The sequence below is a fragment of the Engraulis encrasicolus genome, chromosome 7, assembly GCF_034702125.1.
Source record: "Engraulis encrasicolus isolate BLACKSEA-1 chromosome 7, IST_EnEncr_1.0, whole genome shotgun sequence".
Lineage (NCBI taxonomy): Eukaryota > Metazoa > Chordata > Actinopteri > Clupeiformes > Engraulidae > Engraulis > Engraulis encrasicolus.
The window spans coordinates 48,496,761-48,520,339 of NC_085863.1; the positions used below are offsets into that span (position 1 = coordinate 48,496,761).

Below are 23,579 nucleotides of genomic sequence, written 5' to 3' on the forward strand. Positions count from 1 at the left end.
AATTGGAATATGGAATATGGAATTTCCTGTGAGGAAGTGTGAAAACAACAACAACAAAAATCCTCTTTAGTTGTAATAATGATATTAATAAGACATGCCACACTGCTGCATACTATAAAAAAGTTTGACTTGTTTATTTACATCAAAGATATGACCATAAATCCAAATGCTTAAACATTTTATACACATTTCAAACAAACTTGTGATGAGGATTCCAGGCTCTTTTGAGGTACGACCATTTTAAAGCAGGGAAGCTGCCTGCCTCTGACACACAGGTCTCAAGCAATATATACGGAACAAACAAAAAAAATCCAGCGCATCCAACTCAGAAATCACATGCCACAACTTCATCTCATGTCTGCATGTAAACTCATCAAAATAAACATCAAAGTCAGTCTGGATTTTCTATGAGTGTAAAAATTACGCTATGACACACAAGAACCTTGATATGTAAACCAGGTTACTTCTCCCATCATGACCACTTTAGTAAGCATAAGTATTATACAACACTTTCCTTAACTGGGGGAGGGGGGGGTACTCCAAGAAGGTGGTTTAGTAGCAAACCAGGGGTGCATTTCTCGAAACTACGTTAGCTACTTTGTTGTTTGCAATGCAATTTTGCGATGGCAACTAGCCAAATTGCTAACTGGCTAGCAACTATGCTTTTGAGAAACGCACCCCAGATAGTGTTAAATCAGGTAGTAAAAGAGCCTGGAGTCCATATTTTCATAAACACAGACAACAATTAGATGTACCATTTTCTGTATGTTAACATAGCCTGGTTTATCACTAAACCATGTTCTTGGTTTACATACACCCCTGTTTCTCCAATAAGTTAAGTCAGTGAGATCATCCTATGATTAAATTACACCCATGCTGGCGAGGGTCGGACTTGGTGGCTGAACCAGCAAATCAGCAGAGAGGGGTATGAATTATTGCTTCCTTATTGGTCATTTAATAACAATTAAACAAATGGTACAAATAAACATGGCTGCAAATGTCTGACAAGCCGATAGGCCTGATCAAATGTAAAAGAAAAAAAAAAATCCCAAGTCACAAGCACATGACAAAAAAACATTGTACACAGTGTCATCCAGTCAAATATTCCTTCCAATCTTTTACCCTGACAGAGTTAGGTCTGAAATGTACAGAATGCTTGCCAATACAGGACACTGAATAGACGTGACCTTCAATTTCAACTGATCTAATATTACTGCATATTTTATTTGAAATTCACTGGCCTTAAGGCAATTTTCCCAAAAGCCCAGTTAAGTAAAAGGGCACCGCTGAATAACTATGTGTCTATGCATTCAGTGTTTAAATCTACAAATGACATATGTCTCCAGCTGCATAACAAGGGAAGATAAATCAGAAATACGACTAACGCTAATTCTACACAGCTCTGAATGCCCAAAAATATTAATGTTGTAGTTCAGGTACAGCCATGTCAAATGCAAGTTGGGCAGTGACGCCTGATCTTTACCATGGCCTGCCTCATATTAGGATATCTTTCTTTGCTGACCCTATAAGCCAAACTAATGATGACAATGCTTCAACAAATCGTTGGCGGGAAAGAAAAAACAAAGCAAAAAGTCCACTAAAACATAAATCCGGGACGTGTGTCGAACTGGCCAACTATACCACAGCCTGACTGCTGATCATTAGATGTTTTGTTCATGGTATACTACCACAGACCATAGTGTGGCCACTGACGTTACAATGCAACCTCATAAAAACACATGACCTTTGCACGTGTTCCAAGGAAGAGCCAGCGTATTGAAAGGGTTCTGGCAAGTGGGGCAGATCTGGTTGTGGTTTGGGGAAATCACTTATTAGCAAACACGTTGTATTTGAACCGACTGTGGTGACCAGCAGAGGAAACTTCACTCCCCTACACATGTTCGGTTCTTAGATGAGCGGTCACCCATTAGATTCTGAACCCTTTCCAATTCCATTCTTTCCAGTTTCCATTGCTAAACAGAGCATGGCACGTCTTCCCATTGTCAGTTTAAAAAACCCTCCATGTGTCTGTTGACAGGAGCTTGAGGTAAATTTGACAACACAGCAAAAAAAAAACATTGTGAGAAAAAAATGATAATTTCTTGTTGCTTGTTCTTCAGGATTTTTTTTTGCTTAAAAAAAGATTTTGTGTCCATTATAAAATAGCACATGGGCAAACCAAAAATAGAGACCTAGGCAGATCGTCAAAAGTGTTAACTAGGCAATTGAAGTTCTAGATCAGCTTTTGGTAAGTCTGCAGCAGCTATAAACTTGGGAAAAATGGGAAATGGGAGAAGAAAAAAAAATTATGAACACAAGTCAACGCACAACATCCATTTTTTCAAGATCACTGACCATCAGTCACCTTCAACATCCTGACCGTGTCCTGTCTGTAAATTCAATAGGCTTTCACGTTCTATTTTCATGCCAGGCAAATTTGAACCAAAGTGAAATTATGTTGCAAAATATCAAAATATATCTCAGCTGAATAGCTGCAAAAAAGTGTTACCTTAAGGCATGGTTGAACGCTTACGCAGCTGCCTCGTTTCTATGGAAAATAATCCCTCTCTTTTGGAGGGAGGGCGAGGGGGTATCGCTGACATAGGCTTCCATATCTACAGAATACTGCTTGGGTAACTTAGGAATGATTCATTTCAATCAATAGTCTTCTCCAAAGAAACGGAATAAGTACTGCCCAGTTAATCATCTGGGCACAAGCCAAAAAAGCCTGCCTACTAAAGTAACACGGTATCCAACATATCAATTAGAACACACAGAAAAACACTTTGCCATTTGATGCCTTGGTTTCTGTGCTAAGGATGCCTTTTGCACCTGTAGTACAGATGCAGATCAGACATACAGTAGTAATGTGTGCTACCAGAAACTAACCGTTGTAAATAAAAAAACATAGGCTTGGATGAAATCTATGGTCACCATCAACACATGCAAATATGAATGACTAGCTTTGGTAGCTCCAGCAGTCATTGAAATGCCAAAAGGTACAGCACGGACTATGTGCAAGGACAATATGGGAGACAAAAAACACAACTTGAGTCCGTCTTTGCTGACGTCATGTGCTTAAAACGCATGTAACACTAAAAAAAAAAAAGAAGGGCCACACTGGAGCGATTTACTGCTGCTAAAAATAAGTCAAAATAAAGACGGCCTGAAACGTAATCCTCCCCATCAAGAGAGAAAACATGCCTCAGCAGATTCACCGGGCTGGTTTGGACCACATGCTGGCCGGCCGTGCGTACCGATGCTTAGAAGCGCCACGCAGCAAATCCCACCATCGACCTCAGAGCAGCTTCAGTAAATGCGGCATCCATCCATTCATGCGCCCCCACCTGCAACACTGGTCTTGTCCCTCAACTGTCCTTCACAGCACAGGATGCTAATAAACACCTCCCGCTGTGTGTGTGTGTATGTGTGTGTGTGCATGCACATGTGTGTATGTGCACATACCTGTGTGTGTGTGTGTGTGTGTGTGTGTGTGTGTGTGTGCGTGGACAAGACTATAGAGTCCATTCCACACAGATGGGACGGAAATGGAAAACAAATACAGGTGTAAAAATGGGAGTCACATCATGCTTCTTTTTGGCTTCAGGCAGATGATGAAAACAGGGGCTATGCTAAGCTACGCTGTGTAGCTGGGAGGGTGTAGTAGTTCAGTGTAGCGTTAACAGCTACTGAGGCTTGCAGAGGGGAGAGTACCTGTGCCACACAAACAGCCATGGAGGAGGGATGTGAAAGCAGGGCGAGAAGAGAGGGAGAGGGAAACTAAAAACCGAAAGGAATGGGGGGGGGGGGGGGAAGAGACTGGGCGCTAGAACCGCGAGCTATTTGGTGAGGGCTTCGGTGGTTTGCAGGGGGAGCTTGTTCTGCAGTTGAGAGCTGAGAGTGCCATTCAGGAGGCTTCACTGCTTCTTCGACAGGTATCTGCAAGAGGATCACAGCTCAGTCAGCTGCTAAATAAAAATCTTCATCAACTTCATTCTGGACTCTTTTTTTCTTTTTCTTTTTGTTCTTTCTTGTCTGTTTTGCTTTGCTTTGTCCCCTTTTTTCCTCAATGTTCTAATTGTAACAAGAAGTACCATAAATAAAAAGTTGCTTCTGTAACACCTATTAAAATAATTTCACAACTGAAATGTGAAATTCTCTTTCCTTACAGTTTAACAAATTTTGAAATGAAGTTGCTGGTTGAAAAGCTCAACAAAAGATTAACTGATAGTGATTTTCCGAAATGGTGCCCAAACTTTCTCACACCACTGTATCAGAACACCCGAAGTTAAAACCACTAAATCTGCAGCTGCTAAATGTACGCAATTTAACTTTTTCCAAAAAAATAAAGTAGTATTCAACCTCCTGTCCCGTCTTCCAAAATGCCAAAATGTAGAACCCAATGTATTTGTATGTGGGGTGAAGAGTTTTGCTCACCTCTCCCAGTGTTTGTGATTGAGGCCTGAGAAGTCCTCTAACTTGGCAATCTCCTTCAAGTAGTGTGACAGCTTATACAGCTCCTTGTCCTTCTCCCGGTTTAAATGGGCCTTCATGAAGGGACGGATCTGACGGCAAACAGAAAAACAGAACCATCAAAAACTAGCCAAATAAACTAGATGAACCAGCCAACCAACAAAGAATGTTTTGGCCTGGCTAGATGGTATACCATCGAGATAATCTAAAGAAAAAGTACGTGTCCTCCATTCACAACAGTCTCAAGTCATTTTTCACGTTCAATTCTGTGTAGTGAGCCATTGGGGAGGGCTTAGCACGGGGACAAGATGGCTGCGTTTCTGTATAGAGATATCCATTTTGAGACAGACTAATTAAATTGAAATCAATGTTTCAGCCTTAATCTGTCTCATCTAAGATTGGATAACCTTTCTACTGTAATACTGGACATAACTAAATGGTTTTTACAATTAATGAATAACAATTTCATCTATAATTTATCTGTTTCAGATATCTCTTTCCAGCAGTTGTACCTTCAGTCCATTTTGTGGGTTCATGAGGAAGTTTCTGCCAATGTCGTCGAACATGATGGTGTTTTTCTTGGTGTAAAATTCAGCGTACTTCCCCCATATCACACCGAGAGGTTTTACCTGGGCAAGAAACATCAGACAAGTCAACTAAACAAACGTTGCGGAACTTTGGGGCAACTTGGCCAACTGCACAATTGATCAAGATTTGGCTGTATATGTTGGGTAAATGAACAAAAATAAATGAAAACCAAGACAGTTTCTAATAGAAATACTTATTTGCAGGAGAGGGAAATGGGACGGGCTCACACACACACACACCTCAACAACACCTCTCTTTGGAGTGTGAACCGTGATCATGGCTGCACTGTCGAGCATGAAGGTGAGCTTGTAGTTCGGGTTGTCGATCACTCCCAGCTCCTGAGATGGCAAAAATCAAACAAATCAGTTCACAATAAACGTTACTCTGAAATAAATACATTATTATGTTGTGTTTATAATCACATTTGCATTTAGCTGCTAAGATTGCCCCAATCAATATTCAATGAAAATTATAGCAGTGTTAATTAAGGCAGCCAATTAAAAAAAAAATTTGGCCGTCTATGCATATTTTGCACAGTTCCCAAACAAAATCATTACCGTCCCCACTGACCACTGCATGAGATTTCCAAGGCATTCATACCATTTATGTTCAGCTATATAGCACACCCTTCTGGTCATAGTCTACATTACACACCTCAGAACAATAGTGAGAAAAAATTGCAATGGAATTAAATATCCATAACTACCAGTGATAAGCATTCTGGATTTATAAACTGTGATCCAGTGTCACATATTCCAAATGACCTTTACATTTACTTCCTATATTAAGTTATGACACAAGGCCGCCATCTTGTTGACGCCTTCGGGGTGCTATTTTGCGATTAGTAAGACCAGATCTGAGAGTCAATGGGAAAAATGAATGGGGAAACTGAGTAAAGGACAGGAGGGAACTTGACAGTTGTGAAAACCATATGGTTGAAACCGCCATGAAAAGTTGATCAATCGAAAATGTTTAGTTGTGTCGTGAGTCAAAATAAAGCTTTTTAAGCCACTTTTCTCACGCTTTTTTGGACAGTGCGCAGGCGCAGTAGTTCCATAACGGCATGAGAGCGATAGCTTTTGACAACTACGCATGCGCTACAATTCATGAGCGCCGATGCAGCCAGATGATTCAGGATTAATGACAGTACAGCTCAGCAGGCAATTGGCTCTTGTTGCCAGAAAGGCGGGAGATGCGGGTAGACGCCATACTTGCGTTCATTTTCTATGGACGTTTACAACAGTGACCCGTCTCCTTACCCAAACCGTCTCTGACCTGGTTTTACTTTCCTAAATGCTAGACAGGTAAAACTAGGTCACATGGAATATGTGGCACCAGGGACGTAGCAGCAAATTGTGGGCCCTATGTACAATCAGTTCCAATGGACCCTTCCAGCGATACACATGCATCTACGTTTATCACTGTGTGGGCCCCCTATATACATGGGGCCCTGGTAACTCAGTCACACTTTACCCCCCTGTACGACACCCCTGTGTGGCACCGGATTTTTCTGGTTGCCCATCACTGAAACTACAGTGGACTTACCTTCATCTTAGCGTCAATCCACTTCATGCTTGTGGCCGCTACAAAAAAATAACAGAAAGGGTCAACTAATTAACTGCGGTTATGAATTAAATCTCCTTCATAACGTATAGCTTTTTGAAGAAGAAGACAGTGAAGATGGTTTAGGCCAAAACATGTCTGCGTGGCATGCTATCCCACTTCATTAACACAAGAATCAGAGAGAAGTGTGGCTTTTCTAGAAGAAAAAAAAATACTTCACAACATACAGGAAATAATTCCGGCAGGTCAAAGTGCTTACACCAGATGACGATGTCATAATCTTCATAGGCTGAGGTGAGGAACTCGTGCAGGAAGGGTCTCATGAGCTCCTGCCCCGTCTCTGCACATGACTTGTGATCTAAATGCAAAAGGTAAAAGACATGCATCTTAGACCTCATTCCCAATACCATGGCCTATACACATACACAGTATACAGTATACACATACACACACACACACACACGCCAACCGTCATAATGCATGCATACGCAGACACGCAGACTATAATAGACAAAATAGTAATTTTATGACTACGGAGGACCCCATATATATCAAATGGTCCGAAGAGAACTTGCCAAATAGTGTGTAGTCCACATCGAGGACCAGTAGGTTTTTGCCTGGCCTTGGGGGGTTCAGCTCCTCCACTTTGTAATCCTTCACACGTCTAGCGATCTTAGCCAAGTTTTCTTCTCTGCATTTGAAAGACGATAAAAATGAGAATTCATACAATTTTTCGGAGGTGATGTCACACAGCCCACAAGTAAAGGAGTAGAGTATTAGCAGGCTGATTGAAAGGGGTATCACACATGAACCAGCCTTGATATACTGTATATTCTTTACATCTGGGGTCCGTATCTCGAAAGCATCTTTGCTAACGACCAGGGCTTAACACTAACACACGCCAGGTAGCCAAATGCGGGTGAAAGTCGGCGTTGGCTAGTACATACCGAAGGTTCACTAGCCATTCTGGCGGGTCCGTTACTATTCTGAATGATGAGGCACCGCATTTTGTAGTTTTTTTCTTCGGACCGTCTTTGCTACAAAAGCAATACAATGCGATTTCGCGAGCCTACAATACCCATGAAGCACCTGTGTCACGTGTCACCTGTGTCTCACGCTAGTCTTGCAAAGAGGAGTGACAGCGAGCTACCGGGACATCAGCGTGCGTTTGGAAATGTCACTGGAAACCTTCACGTGAAAATAAAGTAGCGAAGTTCATCTCAACTGACCTGTTTTGCGATCTGTCATTAGTACAATACTTAGTAGTAGTGGACATTAAAATGACCAAAGCGAGAGGAAAACACGTCAGTCTGTCTTACTCTTGTGAAAGTCTCAAGACTGATTAGCGCAGTGATAAGACAAGGACACATGCAGCATTAATAATGTTTGGTTTAAATTATTTTCTGATTTGCCTGTGTCTTCATACCTTAATAGTCCTATTCCTCCATGTTTCTTGTGCTGTTGTTCCCGACTGTCAAACCTTTCTTAAAAAACGCGCAGTAGCCTTCCAGACTGCACAAAAGCATCCCATTGCATGTCCCTTCGCAGGTGCCCGTCTCGCCCATTTGTATTTTAAACAACTCACTATTAAACGGAATGAAAGGAAGTCGTAGCCCCTTCTGTAGTTGCCGCATCTGTGTGTGCTTTCTAGTGGATACTTTTATAGGCAAATATTCCAGAAGAGTTGTTATTCCACATCCATGACCGAGGACCGGCCAACTTGGCAATGACTTTACGCTATCTACTTTGCGCATCAATTTGGACGGCGACCTCCACAGATAGGCCTATATGATAGGCTATGAAGTCCCTCCAGATTAAAGACGAAAATATTTTTGCTCTCGTGTAGCTTACATTTGTGCCCATCCACAACACTGTGCTTGGTGTTTCTGCATGGTAAATATAGGCCTACTATAGGCTATGCCATTCCTCAGATCAGTTCTTTGCATAGCATGCATGCATGGACCAGTTAGCCTAATAGGCCTAACAATTCTAATTATTAGGCCCTATAGCATATTATATTATACTGTATTATATTATATTATATTATATTATATTATATTATATTATATTATATTAGGCCTATATTATATTATGTTATGTTATATTATATTAGCCTACATTACATTATTAGGGCCTACAGCCTATTATATAATTCATTAAAGCTGCTATGATGGTTAAGAAAATTATGGCTAGTGAAAAGGCCCAATGGCTAGTGAGTCAGGAAAACCACTAGCCAAAATGGCTGGTAAGCGAAAAAGTTAGTGTCAAGCACTGCTAACGACGGTAGCAACGTCCTTCGTAAGAGCGACTCAACTCCCTCTCAACAGCGACGCTCACCACTAAATCCAAGGGAACGGTAAGACGGTCTTAAGACGGTTAGCAACGACAAGAATCGAGAAACAGACCCCAGGTCAGCCCAACTTAATCCTAGAACATACCAGGACGTTTTTCCGAATTAAAAACAACTTGATTGCAACGTCTAAAACAGCATCCAGATGTACAACACAAACCTGTTCTCTACTTCGATTACTTCCTCTTCAATGTCAAAGTCATTGACAACGTCGTCATTCTCAGGTGGGGGAGCCATGATGTCTTCCTTCATTCCCAGACAAGGAAAAATCAGATACGTCAGATTGTTTGCACAACACCCTGCATAAATTACTTCTTAGGATTATCTACGAGGTAAACATTAATGAATTGGTTTTCCAACTAGCACAGGATAAGACATCAAAGCTAATAGCAGATCTGTCAAGCTAATGGTGTGCAAGTGATTTGGAATGAGAAATCAAACGAGGCATTAACGTTTCAAGCAATCCACTTGATAGGCTTGGTGAATTGATGAAGCGTAGTGGATGAATTTTCAAAGAGCAAGCTAGCTCCAGATAGCTTACACATGCAGTTGTATTGCTCTCACTACCCAATGACAGGTCAGTATCCTAAGGTGACGCATGTTTTTATTTATTTGTTTGTTTTTTTTGTTCAGCCCTTTCCAACATCAGGATCTCAGAATGGAGCTGAACAAAAAATGCTACATTTTCAGGTACTGACAACTTGAGGTTAGCGTGAGAAATGCGGCATGTTGAAATTGGCAAGAATTCTCTTTAAGCGAAATCAATCATTCGTTATGCATTCACAATTTTCTTGTTCTTTGCGAATAAGGACTTGCTGATTTGTTATAATCATAATAAGGACCTAGTAAACCCTTGATTTTACATGCTTTGCAAGTCACTGATTCTACTTTAATGTGGGCAGCTGTAGTGTACTGGTTAGAGAGTTGGACTGTAGATCACAAGATTGCAGGTTTAAATCCCACCCTTACTATTCCCTTCCTGAAGAGAAAGGCACCCATCCCTCCCTTGAGAAAGGCACCCATCCCCACACTGCTCCAGAGACCGTAGCCAATGCCCTGTAAATATCTGCAAGTCGCTTCGGATAAAAGTGTCAGCTAAAGCTGGGCTTACACTGTGCGACTTTTGTCCCGATTTGGCACTCGCACGACTTTTTAAGAGTCGGGCCGATTTCTTGCTCAATCGCAGGTCAATCGTGAGTCTCGCATCGTGCAGTGTACATGGGGTAACGACAATTGATTTCGCCTCATGATCGTGCAATCGCAGGGTCGCAAGAAAATCAAAATGGTTAGAAATTCTAGTCGTGGCTCGTGCGTAAATCGCACAGTTAAAGCAGTGCTACGACCCTATTTGACACTTCACATGCACAAATGAATAGGGCCGTGCGATTCGCTGTTGAGCGCGACCTCATCTCCACCTCAGGTGCGCATGTTCCCTCCTCTGCAGACCGGCGAAACATGCCTGTCGCCTCATACGGTGGAAGCATTTCGCTCGCATCCGACTGTCGGCTCGTGTAGTGTGAGGACGTGAGTCGTGAGTTGTGAACTTTTAAACAGTGCAATTCCATCGTGCAGTGTGAGCAGAAGCTTAAGACCCACGAGTGAAAATATCGCACAGTGTATGCCCGGCTTAAGTGTCATTAGTGTAATATGCCTCTTTTCCACTGCCGTTTTTCTGGTAGGCCCACAGCTCGACACACTGCGACTCGGCCGCTATGTTTTGCTTTACGATTGAGCTGTGTCGGCCACCACTTTTTGCTTTTTCGAATAGGCACAAGTCGCGCTGTGTCGAACTGTAAGCCAACCAGAAAACTGGCAGTGGAAGATAGGCAATAGTGCTCCAAGCTCCCCACCAGGTTCTCCTCTCGGCTGCCCATCATCATGATCTTGGTGTTGGGCTTCAGCTTCAGCACTCCCAGCTTCACCGCGTCCTCCGCCGGCTTCCCTGCAGTACGACACAAACCACATGTGGGGAGACAGCAGAGTTATTTTACACTTCCTTGGAATTCACTCAAGTCTTTGATAAAGATGTGGGCAGAGGTATGATGAGGGAAAGGTGTATGTATTCGAATTCAATCAATAGATTCAAAAGACTTTGTTTTATTAACATGTCGCAATGACAGAAAACTGTCTTTGACTAAAGGCTGTGCGCCTTATGTGTGAGTCATTTGAATAATTAATGATCTGTGTATGTGCATTTGGATTGGCCAAGCGCTCTCTAAGTCTTCTGCTTGAAGAAAGCAGCTCAAAAACAAGGATGTATTGGGTTGGAAGGATCCACCAGGAGGATGGAGTCTGTCTTCCTTTCCATTACCTGAATGTATACATTTGAGCAAATGCTTTTGCTTTCACTCTCAACTCAAAATGAGGTTGTTCGATGCAGCACTGCCAGGCCCTCTGTAGTGAAATGAAGTTAGGGCCAACGCACCCCGGTAACGACACAGTACAGAGCACTTTCCTACCGACATTTGATACCGTTGTTTTTAAAACCACCCTGCACACCAGCGGCAACTTCAGCTCTTGATTACAATTGAGCTCAATTTGTGTTCAAGCTATTTTGTTGTGTTGACCCCACCAACTACCATGCCGGTAGGAGTGGGCGGTATGGACGGTATACTATCGTAAAAGGTATTTTTTCCATCAAGGTATGGATTTTGGCCATACCGTTCTACCGTGATATAGCGCATTGCATCCTGCAGATGGCAGTATAGACAACGTTTTGAACATCCACCCGACTGACTGCCTCAAGTTGTAGCAATGTGGTTGTAGAGAAACAGCACAATCATTTCCTTTGAATAAGCTTCAAGTGTAAAATGTATGGTTAGTGTAGTGAACTATTGTTTGAAATATGTGATGGCAACACATTTCGATTCTGGACTCCACAATTTACTGGGCACGAAATGCAAGCTAACTAGCTAACAGCCCAAGTCATTCATGTCTATGCTGGTGTCTGACAAAATAAATGTGCTTAATGTGCTAACATTGGTTGCCTTACATTTAACACATTGCGCCAGCCATAACAGCTGTATGTTACTGTTTCCAGTTGAGATAATATCATTCATGATATCTGATTGGGTGTTAGTAACTAAAATGACTGTTCACTGTTTAGAATGTGGCATTAGCGATTTCGCTAACGTTAGCACGCTAACCGCTGGTGCAGTGAAAGCTGCCATTGCCATTCAAATGCATTAGTTCCACAGCCCTTATAAGAAGTCTTCCTTAGAGTATCTGTGTTAGTTCTGCAATGCATTGCTAACTGCCTCATGTGAAAGTTCGTTTTTCTTAACTTTAACAATGACAGCTTAAACTATTATGCTTGGCATAATCACAGATGCAAGCACACATTTCAAAATTACCATGAACAACTCCAGAAATAGAAAAAAAGGTGCAATGAAAGATGTAGTTGATACAATCCACGTTCAGTTCTATTTACTCTCAATGTGTTCAGTTTGACACACCCCTCCCTTTTCCCCCTCTCTACCGTAGTTTAACCCCTTCGACACTTGGTGAAATTGACAGTGTTCTATTGGGTAGCATTGCATTGCATTGCAAAATGCATTTTACATAGGCTAGTTTTTGCTTTTTTTAAAAAAAAATGTAATGGCAAGAATTCACACATATGAAAGGACATTGCGTAATTTCCAAAAATCAAATGCAAAGGTTAAAAAAAATGTGTTTTTTTTTGTCATTTTGCAACGCTTCAATTTCAAACAAATGTACAATACCGTGATATATACCGTGATATATACCGTGACTAAAATTATACCGAGGTATACATTTTTGGCCATACCGCCCACCCCTACATGCCGGTTTACAACATCCAGTGCACCGCTAGTGTGCATGGGCAACCCAAACTGGCAGATTCAACAGTTCTCTCCAATGTTGTGGGAACCGGTGTGCAGTGGCCTCAACACAAGAGGGGCTACTTAAACAGGTCTACATATCGACTCTACTACTACTACAACAAATGCAACGGGCCTTACCCTTTATCTACTACTACTACTACTAATGCGACTGGCCTTACCTTTCATCTTTAAGCCCAACAGCTTCTGCCGCTCGGGCAGGACACCGGTCAGGGCCATGATGGAGTGCTTGAGGTCCAGCACCGTGTCCTCCTCTGACAGGGTGCTGATGGAGTACTCCTGCCCGCCCCACTTGATGATCACAGACACCGACATGTTGAAATCACCTCAGGCCGCCTGTGGAAGAACACAAACATAGGAACGCAGAGGGTGAGCAGGGAGGTATTTTGTTCATCATGGCAGGTTATGGGAATGGCAGACACCGAGTTGAAGTGGGCAACTTGACTTCTTTTCCCCACTAGAAAACAAGTTCTACACTTGGGAGAAACACAGAGAGCGTTTTTTTGGCATCGTTTTGTTTAGCAGATTTAAACAAAACAGGCTTAAATGATGGGATTTGAAGAATATATTTTATGGTTGAAGACCTTTGCTGGACAAAGGTCTGCTTTACGAACACTGTGGTTAGTTGAAGACCTTTAAAATCAATTAAGTAGATCTGCAACTGTAAATAGAATACAGATACACATCTAATTAAAATGTTAAATAAATACTGCTATGGGGGAATTGTGGCGCAGCCCACTAATTTCCCTACTTTGGGCTTGCATGCCCAGGGCGACCCAGGTTCGAGCCTGGCCTGAGTCCTTTGCCAGCCCTGTCCCATCTCTCCCTCCCACTGTCTTCCGGTCATACTCTTGACTGCAATAAAGACACAAACTCCCTTAAAAAGATCATATTACTGTATTATATTATATAGTTGTGACGTCATCTGTCGAATGCTCCATTCATTTCAACGGGGCTCCCCAACGTTCGGACGTCTGTTATTTTTCGATAACGGACGGGTTGGTCTATAACAGACCGCTGTCAATGGCAACAAGACTTTTCACTGCTAAAGCGACTTTTCAACAAGACTTAATCAGCTGCTGTGATAGACAGCGTTGGCTACCGCTGTCAATGGCAACAAGACGTTCACTGCTAAAGCCACTGGCTTGTATAGCCTACAAGTCAGTGGCTAAAGCGAATGTTTCATATCACTCCGCAGGGGGTCCGGTCTTTTGTCACTCTAATCAGCTGCTGTGATAGACAACACCTGTTGTCCTGGCTACCTAGCTGTTGCCTAGCGGTGTTCCACAACGGCACTGTTTTGTTTTGCGCAGCAACAATCTTAACATTAAATAGGCCTAAAGAAATGTCCCCGCCATGTGTGAATCATTTAAGTATGTCCATATAATAAGCGGGTTAACTTTCGGCGAGTCGGTCGCTTTGTGGAATAGCAGCACTTCAGAGAGAACAAGACCCCTCCGCTCCGCGTCGGGGTCTAAAGATTCTCTCTGTCGTGCTGCTATTCCACGGTAGCGACCTTCTCGCCGAACGTTAACCCTTACATATTACACTGACTCAGTTCACGAAACCTTTACCTCTGCAGAGTTCAACGGTAGAAACGGTAAAAAATATCTGAAAAATTGGTCATTGGTTTCCATTGGTTTCAATGAAGGCACTCGTGTTCTGGCAGGGACTCGCTTTTCGGCACGACATGGACAAAAGTATCAAGGTCTGATTGTTCCTTTCAAAAGTTATAGTCTCATCGGTCATCATAGCCCTCTCTCTCTCTCAATAAATACTATTTCAATCTGGTGCCTAAACAAGAAGCCAACCTTAAGTCGTTGAGAAAATCTATATATTTTCAATACGTACTTAGAGTTGGTGACTTCTTTTACTCAACAGACTTAAAACAACAAACGCATTAAGTGTCAAAGGCTATGTCAAGTTGGACAACACACCATTGGACACATTGTTCAGACTCTAAGACCTTTCTAGGTCAAGAGAGTGGCACGCCAACGTAGTGTTTATCTGATCAAAGGGTTTGATGACAATGCAATACAGCTAGTTCTAACTTAGAAAAATGAATAAAATATGCTATAGGTGACAGAAAAAACAAAAAAATCGGTTTAGCCATCATTGCAGCTAGCTCAAGGATGACAATGCTGACGTTCCGCACTGGCTCGGCATGTGAGCGACTGTGTTGCATTGATATTTATATTGCCCATTGTTGTGAAATGAAGAACACAAGAGCGTGCGAAATTTACGATTTAACGAAAAATATGCATGACAAAAACCAAGTGGAATTGACATTTAGCCTGCTTTCGGCTTGCTAGCCAACAGCTAGCCGACCCTGTTTCTGGGTAACAATAGCTGTGCACGAGAAAATGTATTTCATTATATGCATTTCCACTACATAAGGGCAATTTCAAATGTGAAGTTTGATATAAATGTGGCATCTTAGCATGCATTACTTGCAATGAATGACTCATTCGTTGATTAGTCAGCAGTTCCTCCAATCTCCCAGTGATGCCTCGGTTTGTTTGTTACCATGCGCCTCCGCTTGCCACTTCCTCCGGATGTCTTCACCTGAATAGAGCTCTTCAGCGTTGACGTCAACTTGTATGCGGCGTTTGGACTACCGGTTCCATGGCGATTTTTTACATTGCAAAACGCCATAGAGATTCAGGTTTGGCAAAAATATAAGTTGCACGGCAACAACGAACATTAGCGTGTCCCCGCATCCCTTTCTCATTAGTGGAACGGATCGTATCATCATGTTGGTGTATTCACATGTTAAATCATGACGATTATAATTCAATATTGCTAACCCCTTTCTGATCATTAAAACTTCCGAACTACATACTTTCCTTTGGTTGCCATGGGTACAACCTTCCGCACGTACATGCCGTTAGATACTGGCGCCGTTTCTGTAGTCGCCAAAAGCTTCCGGGTTTAGCATATGGACGCAACATCGTATTTATGTCGAAGTTTGACACAAAATGATCAACCATGTCATACCTACAGCCTATTTTTAACACCCTCGACAGTTTGCGGGGGTTCGCTAAGCGCGTGCTTGCACTCGGAGTTTATTTGAAATTTACCCCTATTCATTCCCAATGGAGGCCGGAAGCCGATAGGAACCAGGACGTCCTTAAATGCTAACATGAAAGACTACAATCTACTACATGCTTCCGCTTCCGCTGAAGAACTCTATTGATAAACTTCAAGCAAAAATAGTTACCACTTTTCGTGAGATGACATCTTGCCATTTAATCTTCCCTAACCTTTCTAATTCCACTGCAGAGCGTTGCTACGTTAAAACGTCAGATACTTACTCCTAAATTGTTAAAAATTCATTTCAGCTGGATGCTACACGTGTTTCGTGACAGCATCTCTGGTCCATGCAGATGAAGGACAAGGGCACAAGCCTCACTCTGGCTATCTGGTAAATTAATGAGTAAAGCAATAACATAGTTTCGTTTTGTTTGTGTGTAGTTTGTAGTCTCAATGCGCCTCAAAGCGCTACGAAAACATAAATAATCAAAAATATCCGATTGGCTGATATTCCGGATACTGTTTGACGTCATCTCATCCCCCGACTTTACCCGCGCCATTCGATTCTACGCGCCTGTCACGGTTTAGCGCGGTACAAGCAAAAGTGGTAGTTCTCAACATCTCTTGGAGTTTCCCGGCGTGGACTATCAAAGTCAATTTATTAGAGTTAAGAGGGAAATAGTATTTTCCATAAAGTCACGTTTAACACCACGTTTAAACGTGTTTGTCTAATCTAAACGAAGAAGCTGCACAGAAAGGTCTTTACCATGGCTACACCTCCCAAGAGAATGTGCTCCAGCCCTGTGTTTAACAACAGTTTTGAGAAAAGCAACAAAAAGATATCAATCGAAGGGAATATCGGTGAGTTTTCTGGTCGTATGGTTTATGGTTGTTATAGCTTTTCGACAGCCAGGTGTGTGACATCTGGTAACTCACGGTTCACCTGAATTTGAAAATACACTGTTAATGTATGCTCAATTATGTTATAAACCCTACTTTGCAGAGTTATTTGGCCTGAAACGGTGGACAGGGTAGAGCTCTAGTTGTGATCAGTTGGTCGAGTTTTCTGTAGCCTATCTAGAAGCTGCTACACTTTTGAAATGGGTTCTACATTTCTATGTGTAGTCGACCGCGCGCGCCTATTTTGCAGTCCAGTCTTTGCAATTAGGTGTGATATGGCCTCATATTTAAGCAAACAGGTTGTATTCTGTTCTCCTTCGAGTTGGTATGTGTGGAATTGTACATTAATAATCCAGAAACACTTCAACGCTGAAAGGGTATTAACTGAGGATTTTGTTTGCTCCCAATTGGCGCCAAAAGTATGTTTATAATACACAGCTGTATGAATCGTTTGCTTCATACACATTTCCTAGCCAACTGAGACACAATTAGAACGGGTCAACAAGAGTTTATCGAAATACGGTATTTACAGTGTGATCACTCGAACTTAACAGTTCAAAGACGACAAGAGGCGTCGACTTTGGTTTTGACAGACTGCCAAAATGGCTATTATGCAATCGATGTTGATGTTTCTGTAATTCGCTAGAGTTGGTGCTGTTTTATCTTGGTTTCACTGCACCATTACAAGTAAAGTTTCAGTCTTGTTTTCCACATAACTGGTCTCATTATTTTGTCTTGGTTAAATATGGTCTTGCATGAGGTGGGTTTTCTCCTATTCTTCTCTGCAGTAGTAAGAACTTGCTGGACTATTCTCGAAGGTTATAACTTATCATGATAAAAGCATTTGTGAAATGCATCAGTAGACATAATAGTAGAACTTATTTTCCTCCACTCACGCATTTCATATGCCCATTATCAAATGTGTAGTCTAGACACTAAATGCTTTGCAAAAAGTAAGAATATTTTCTTTCTTTCTTGCACACAGCTGCTGGTAAGTCCACGTTTGTGAGACTGCTGGAGAGGGCCTCAGACGAATGGGAGGTGATTCCAGAGCCCATCGCCAAATGGTGCAACGTTCAGACCACAGACAATGAGTGTGAGGTAACTAAGCACAAAAGCAGTGAGAGGAATAGGGTCACGCCACTGGCGATTCACTTCAATGCAGCAATTTTTATACTTATTATTATGTTTTTAGCATTTTCACACATGTATTGTTAGTTCATTTTTAATATTTGCTGCTTTTCAGTTGAATAGACTTTATTGTCATGCTTTCATGAACTTTCTCTTGGACCTCACTGTAAAAGACAAACACTTATAGGGACATGAAATGGGAAGAATTTGTTCCTTTACACAGAAAAATGTACATAATGAATTACAAAACAACCATAATTAACCCCTTAAAACAAACGGAGAAAGCTAAAACCTCAAGTCTGTTATTTTCCCCTGTCCCAACGCGTCTGTTCCAGGAGCTCAGCTCATCTCAGAAAAGTGGTGGCAATCTGCTCCAGATGCTGTATGACAAACCCAGCCGCTGGTCCTACACCTTCCAGACGTACGCATGCCTCAGCCGGGTCCGCGCCGCGCTGCAGCCCCCATCATCCAAGCTGCGACAGGCCGACAACCCTGTCCAGTTCTACGAGCGCTCCGTCTACAGTGATAGGTGTGTAGAGCAATCTGCAAGTTTTGTGATGGGTGTGGGAAATGTCATTATTCTCTCGTTTATCAAATATAATGCAAGAGAAGAGGTTTTTGGATACCTTTCATGCACCAAGACACTTTAAAAAATAAAGTTAACACTTAAATTGTGTGCAAACACTCAAAACAACCCAAACTATTTGCTATTGACTGTTTTGCACGTGGTAAAAATGAGTGCAATTTTGAAGTTGTAACCACCCACCAACAAACACATTTTAAATCATTTTACTGTTGGTCAACTCTGGCACAGAATCATGTAATTTACAGTTGGACTCATTTCAAATGGGTATTGGCTGCTTGAAGTCAACCATGGTAACAAACAAAGGTCGAAATGCCAAGATATGTCACACAAAATAATGGTGGGCATTGTATTACATGGAGGGGGTGGCATGTCACTGCTTGGCCCCAGGACATCTCTTAACCGCCCCCTGTCTTAAGGCCCACATGGCTATGTTGATGTAAAAACAAAGTCTTGTTTATGGCACGTGCACTACTCGCCTCTAATATTTGTTTTGTTTCATGCATGCATACTGTGGGACAGGTGTGCCGGGTTTATTTGGTGGGTTGGGATTGGGGGGGGGGGTAGAGGGAACCGTTTTTTTTTTCCTTCGGAGATTTTCTTTTCCATTGATGTATGCACAATATCACTTAGTATGGTACAGTATAAGAAAGGCTTATCAGATAACAATATTATAATTTACTTTTGTAATGTAACATTTCAAATATACAGTTAATAGTGAAACAATACATGCAATGCTTGTATTAAAATGGCGTGTGGAGAGGCTTTCTATATTTTGTTGATGTTCACTCTTCTATAATGGAACTCTGTATAATTGAGTCCTTCTTTTCCTTCCTGACAGGTACGTGTTTGCCTCTAACCTGTTTGAGTCTGGGGACCTGAACGAGACGGAGTTTGCCATCTATCAAGACTGGCACAGCTGGCTCCTTTCACAGTTCGAGTCTGACATCGAGTTAGATGGCATGATCTATCTGCGGGCAGACCCAGAGGTTGGTGAAGAATATTGAACTAATGTTAACATTAGCCATCAAGTTGTTTGCTCATGCATGTGGCTCTTTAAAAACCCAACTTGGCAATATGGCCCCCTTATTTTAGTCAGGTATAGCAATGTATTATGTATGACAAAAAACACACCCATACAAAAAATTAAATGTATGAAACTTTCAAGTCATGCAATGACTACTAAGGTGTTTGTATGAGGAGATGGTCCACTTTTATAGGACGTGGCATATATATGATTTCAGCACACATTACTATGCCATCTACAATGTAAATGTTACTCTATAAGCATTGTAGATGGAGTGTGTAATGTGTGCCATACTGATATGAGAAATATAAGTTATGGGTCACTTTCCTAGTGAGTACCATACAAGACTTGTATTGCCCAATATGAATTTCCTTTTTTGTATGGAGAAAAAAGTTCTGAATAACCAAAAAAAAGTAACCTTTAGTGAGCATCTGTTCTCAGAGACATGGCACTGCATGTTACTTGCACTTGCTTAGTGACGGAAATGTCATCTGCCATCTTGTCCTCTCCAGAGATGTATGCAGCGTTTACACACCCGTGGCCGTGAGGAGGAACAGGGCATTCCTCTCGAGTATTTGGAGAAACTTCACTTCAAGCACGAGTGCTGGCTCTACCATCGGACTACACAGTATGTGATCCATTCCCTGTTTTATTGCATGTTTGAGTTTGTCAAAGAACAATTGAAGTAAATGGTCACCCAACTAACAAAACAATGAAAGTAAAGGAAAGTTGAACCTGAGCCTGAAGCATTTTAGTCTGTCAAAAAGCCTGAGGCATTACAGTCATTGTGGCTGGAAATGGCATCATTATCTGGCTATAGTGTACCAGGCAATAAAGGAGGAAAATGACCCTTTTTGCACCAAGTACACTTTTTGAGTCAAATTGGCCAAATCACCTGTGCCTGTTTAGAATAGTCAGAGAGCAAAGAGTAATACAGGGGAAGGGTAACTAATGTCAGTGAAGGCTTGATAACCTGTTACACCTGCTTGTTCACTTGTAACTGCCCAACCCCTTGTTTTGGAGCTCAGTGAAGATGGGGAAGGGACTATGATGTGTTGCCTCTGGAGTTCCCAATGAAGGTCCTGCCATTTTAAAGACCTGGCAATGGCCCCAAGGTCATCTCCCAATCCTCCACCAGCTTGTTCTGTCTCTCACTTGCTTCCGGTCACCATCTCGCACTGACTGTCGTGAGAGCATGCATGCATGCAATGCCCTTAACATTAACACACCTGGGGATGAGTAACCACACCAAATCAAATTACTGCACAAGAGGGCCTGATTGCTTCAAGGAAAGAGCAAGAGTACAAATCTGTGTGATGTGTGTACAGTTACAATGCAGGACGTTTAACTGTCCTGGTTTGGATATCATAAATAATAGTTATGTTGCATATAATTTATATACAGGTACTTTTCTTCTGAGGGTAGTGGAAAGTGTGCACATCCAGCAGAAAAGCATCAGCAGGTGCCAAATCAAAAAACTGTCACATGTAGGAGCGGGAAAGGATCTGCACTCTGCTTGCAAAAGACTTAATTTATTTGCAGTAACGTTTTGTTCATTGATCTTCTTCGGGCATCAGACCGTGGCTAATCATTTCTTGTTGTCTAAACAGGATGGACTTTGAGTACCTCAAGGACATTCCAATCCTGGTGCTGGATGTGAATGAAGACTTCAAGAACGACAGGATTAAACAGGAGGCGGTCATCGATAAGGTACGTGTTATAGTGGTGCCTGCTCGCCTTTTGATGGATTTCATTACATGCTTCAGTAGGTACAGTAAATGCCAAGTGTGATCTCTCCACTCTAAATAGTATTTAATGTTGGTGGAAGTGGTGTTCATTCATTATGGGCGCATTCAGGCCGACTGAGAACCGAGCCGGTGCTCGTTCCTGCACCTTATTGTGAACCGGCCGTCGTGTTCTCGCCAAAGATCTTGGCGTTCGCGAACCGGAAAGTTGGTTTGTAATGCGAACAGCAAAATACTTATTTTTCCCCCGCGAACCGTGACTATAGCGTGGCCGTCAGCAGGTTCATTCGGGTAACACAGTCATGTGCGGAAAAAAGTTTAGAGCCCGGTATGAACACCGGCGGTTCGCAGATAAGCACTTTAGTGTCGAACGTAACTGGTGCGGGCAGCAGCTCTCTTCTGGTCTGAAAACCCTACAACTCTTCATTGTTCCGACTTTCGCTCTTGTTCAAATGGACTCCGTTGTGCTACACTCCTTAAATAGTTTTAAGTAATCCTGAAAATAAAGCATGCCCATTCCTTGTGTAATCAGCTGATTTCACCTTGAGAAAATTATGTACACCTTACAAACTTACTGTGATAAAGATGGGAAAAAGATTTACATTTACATGTGGAGATGAGTGATTCCATTGCTTGTAGTAATTAATGTTCTTCTGCCTCTCTACAGGTGAAGGATTTCTTGAACACATTGTGAAGTCCGTGAGATGTCATTCTGAAGTGAAGAAACTTTGGAGATTGCATCATTTATTACAGTATCCATGCCAACACAATCGCTTGTTTACAAGAAATATCAAATGGCTGCTCAGCATTTCTGTCCTGTTCCATCAAATGGCCAGGAAAGGAAGTTCTGCATCAGCTTTTTATTATTTTATTTTTTAAAACACGACGGGTCACGGGGAACTGAAAAAAATGTTCTTCAGGGTTTTAAATGACAGATGTAGTTTGAGTCACTAATGTAAAATCAGATATTTTAGAGGGTGCTATTTATATTGCCGTGTGAAAAAGAGGAGTATAATTTCAGCAGTGGTGTGTAGTTGTGTCTCCATTTATTTTTTTTACTCGGCTGATTGTGTATATATGAAATGTTGCAGGGCTATTTGAGTATGACTCAAGTTGTGCCTTATTGTGCTGTACGAAATAACACCACAAGGGGGTAGTGTACAGAATCTTACAGCATTACGTCATTGAACCTCTGATGCAATGTACAGTATGTTTTTCTCAAACTAACGCTCCATTATTCACGTCATAGTCATCTTTTTTGTCTTCTGTAAATTGTCATTCACAAACTTTGCGGCTTGTGTTGTTTCTTTTTTGTTTTCCCAGTGAAATGGTACACTTGTTAGTGGAGTGTAATTTGTGTGCTCGAGATTCAATCCTGTACATTTCTTTTTTTATAGAATACAATAAAATGAAGTGCAAGCTCCTTTTGAACATCACTCAATGCTAATGTTGATTTCGTTTCGTAGTCTGTATTTTTCAATCCATTTTACTCTTTGTATAATTCCAGGGTAAGGACACTCATTAAATGTGCCCAAACCATTTAGGTGTTTTTAGAAAAAAAAATAATGTTCCTTACTAAGCCTTTTTTAACCCCCTGTAGTTTGCATGTCTTAGTAGGTGTGGTGTAACTCAAATCCAACCTTGTGCATCAACTTAATCTCTCATCCTCTTGTGCTGTAAAGCTTTTATGCTATTCCAATAGCAATCCACCCAATCCAACTGCAATACTTTTACGCAATCCATAAATTGGATTGAAACACCCATTTTTTTATTCAACATATTCTGACCTGAAGGAAACTGCAAATGTGTAATGTTATATCTACACAAAATACATGAGTCAGTAAACAAAAGTCAAGAGCCAGAAAACTATATATTGTGTTTATTATTGCAACGACAATGGGTGAAAAAAACATTGCTCTCTTTGCTGTTGCCACACATGTATGTGGGAATACTCTGCCCCAGGTGTTTTGTTTTTTCTCTTGGGCTGTTTAATACACCGAAGAGGATGGAGTCCTGACCTCATCTTGAGATCTACTGTAAAAACTGTAGCCTGTGTGCTCCCTCTAGTGGCCATACCTTATACATCCAATGATCAAAACAGCCTTGGTATACAGCTCCAGGCCTTTTTATTAGAATACCATGAAAAAGTTGATTTATTTCCATAATTCCATCAATAATGTTCAACTGTCAAGGATTGTAGATTCATGGCCCAGTTTTTTAACTATTCCAATCATATATTTTTTTTCTTTTTATATACGTTGGCCTTCCAGCTAAAAAAAACCCCATGAATTGGGGAATTCGCATTATTAGAATATTGTTATAAAAT

The 23,579-nt window shown here is 41.6% G+C and overlaps 2 protein-coding genes across 2 annotated transcripts; one reads left to right on the forward strand and one right to left on the reverse strand.

Annotated features, from left to right (window-relative positions):
• Positions 1-3,804: 3,804 nt before the first annotated feature.
• On the reverse strand, positions 3,805-16,246 carry ublcp1 (ubiquitin-like domain containing CTD phosphatase 1). The gene is made up of 12 exons (XM_063203785.1): positions 16,149-16,246; positions 15,285-15,399; positions 12,996-13,170; positions 10,825-10,916; positions 9,135-9,220; positions 7,200-7,315; positions 6,884-6,982; positions 6,607-6,644; positions 5,301-5,399; positions 4,986-5,102; positions 4,438-4,565; positions 3,805-3,939 (listed from the first exon to the last, which is right to left on the reverse strand). The coding sequence occupies exons 3-12, from the start codon at positions 13,147-13,149 to the stop codon at positions 3,918-3,920; spliced, it is 951 nt and encodes a 316-aa protein (XP_063059855.1). The 5' UTR covers positions 13,150-13,170; positions 15,285-15,399; positions 16,149-16,246; the 3' UTR covers positions 3,805-3,917.
• Positions 16,214-22,689, forward strand: zgc:110540 (deoxynucleoside kinase). The gene is made up of 7 exons (XM_063203786.1): positions 16,214-16,728; positions 17,753-17,868; positions 18,234-18,427; positions 19,323-19,470; positions 20,021-20,136; positions 21,119-21,218; positions 21,921-22,689. Exons 1-7 carry the CDS (start codon positions 16,635-16,637, stop codon positions 21,945-21,947), a joined length of 795 nt encoding a protein of 264 aa, XP_063059856.1. The 5' UTR covers positions 16,214-16,634; the 3' UTR covers positions 21,948-22,689.
• The last annotated feature ends 890 nt before the right edge of the window (positions 22,690-23,579 follow it).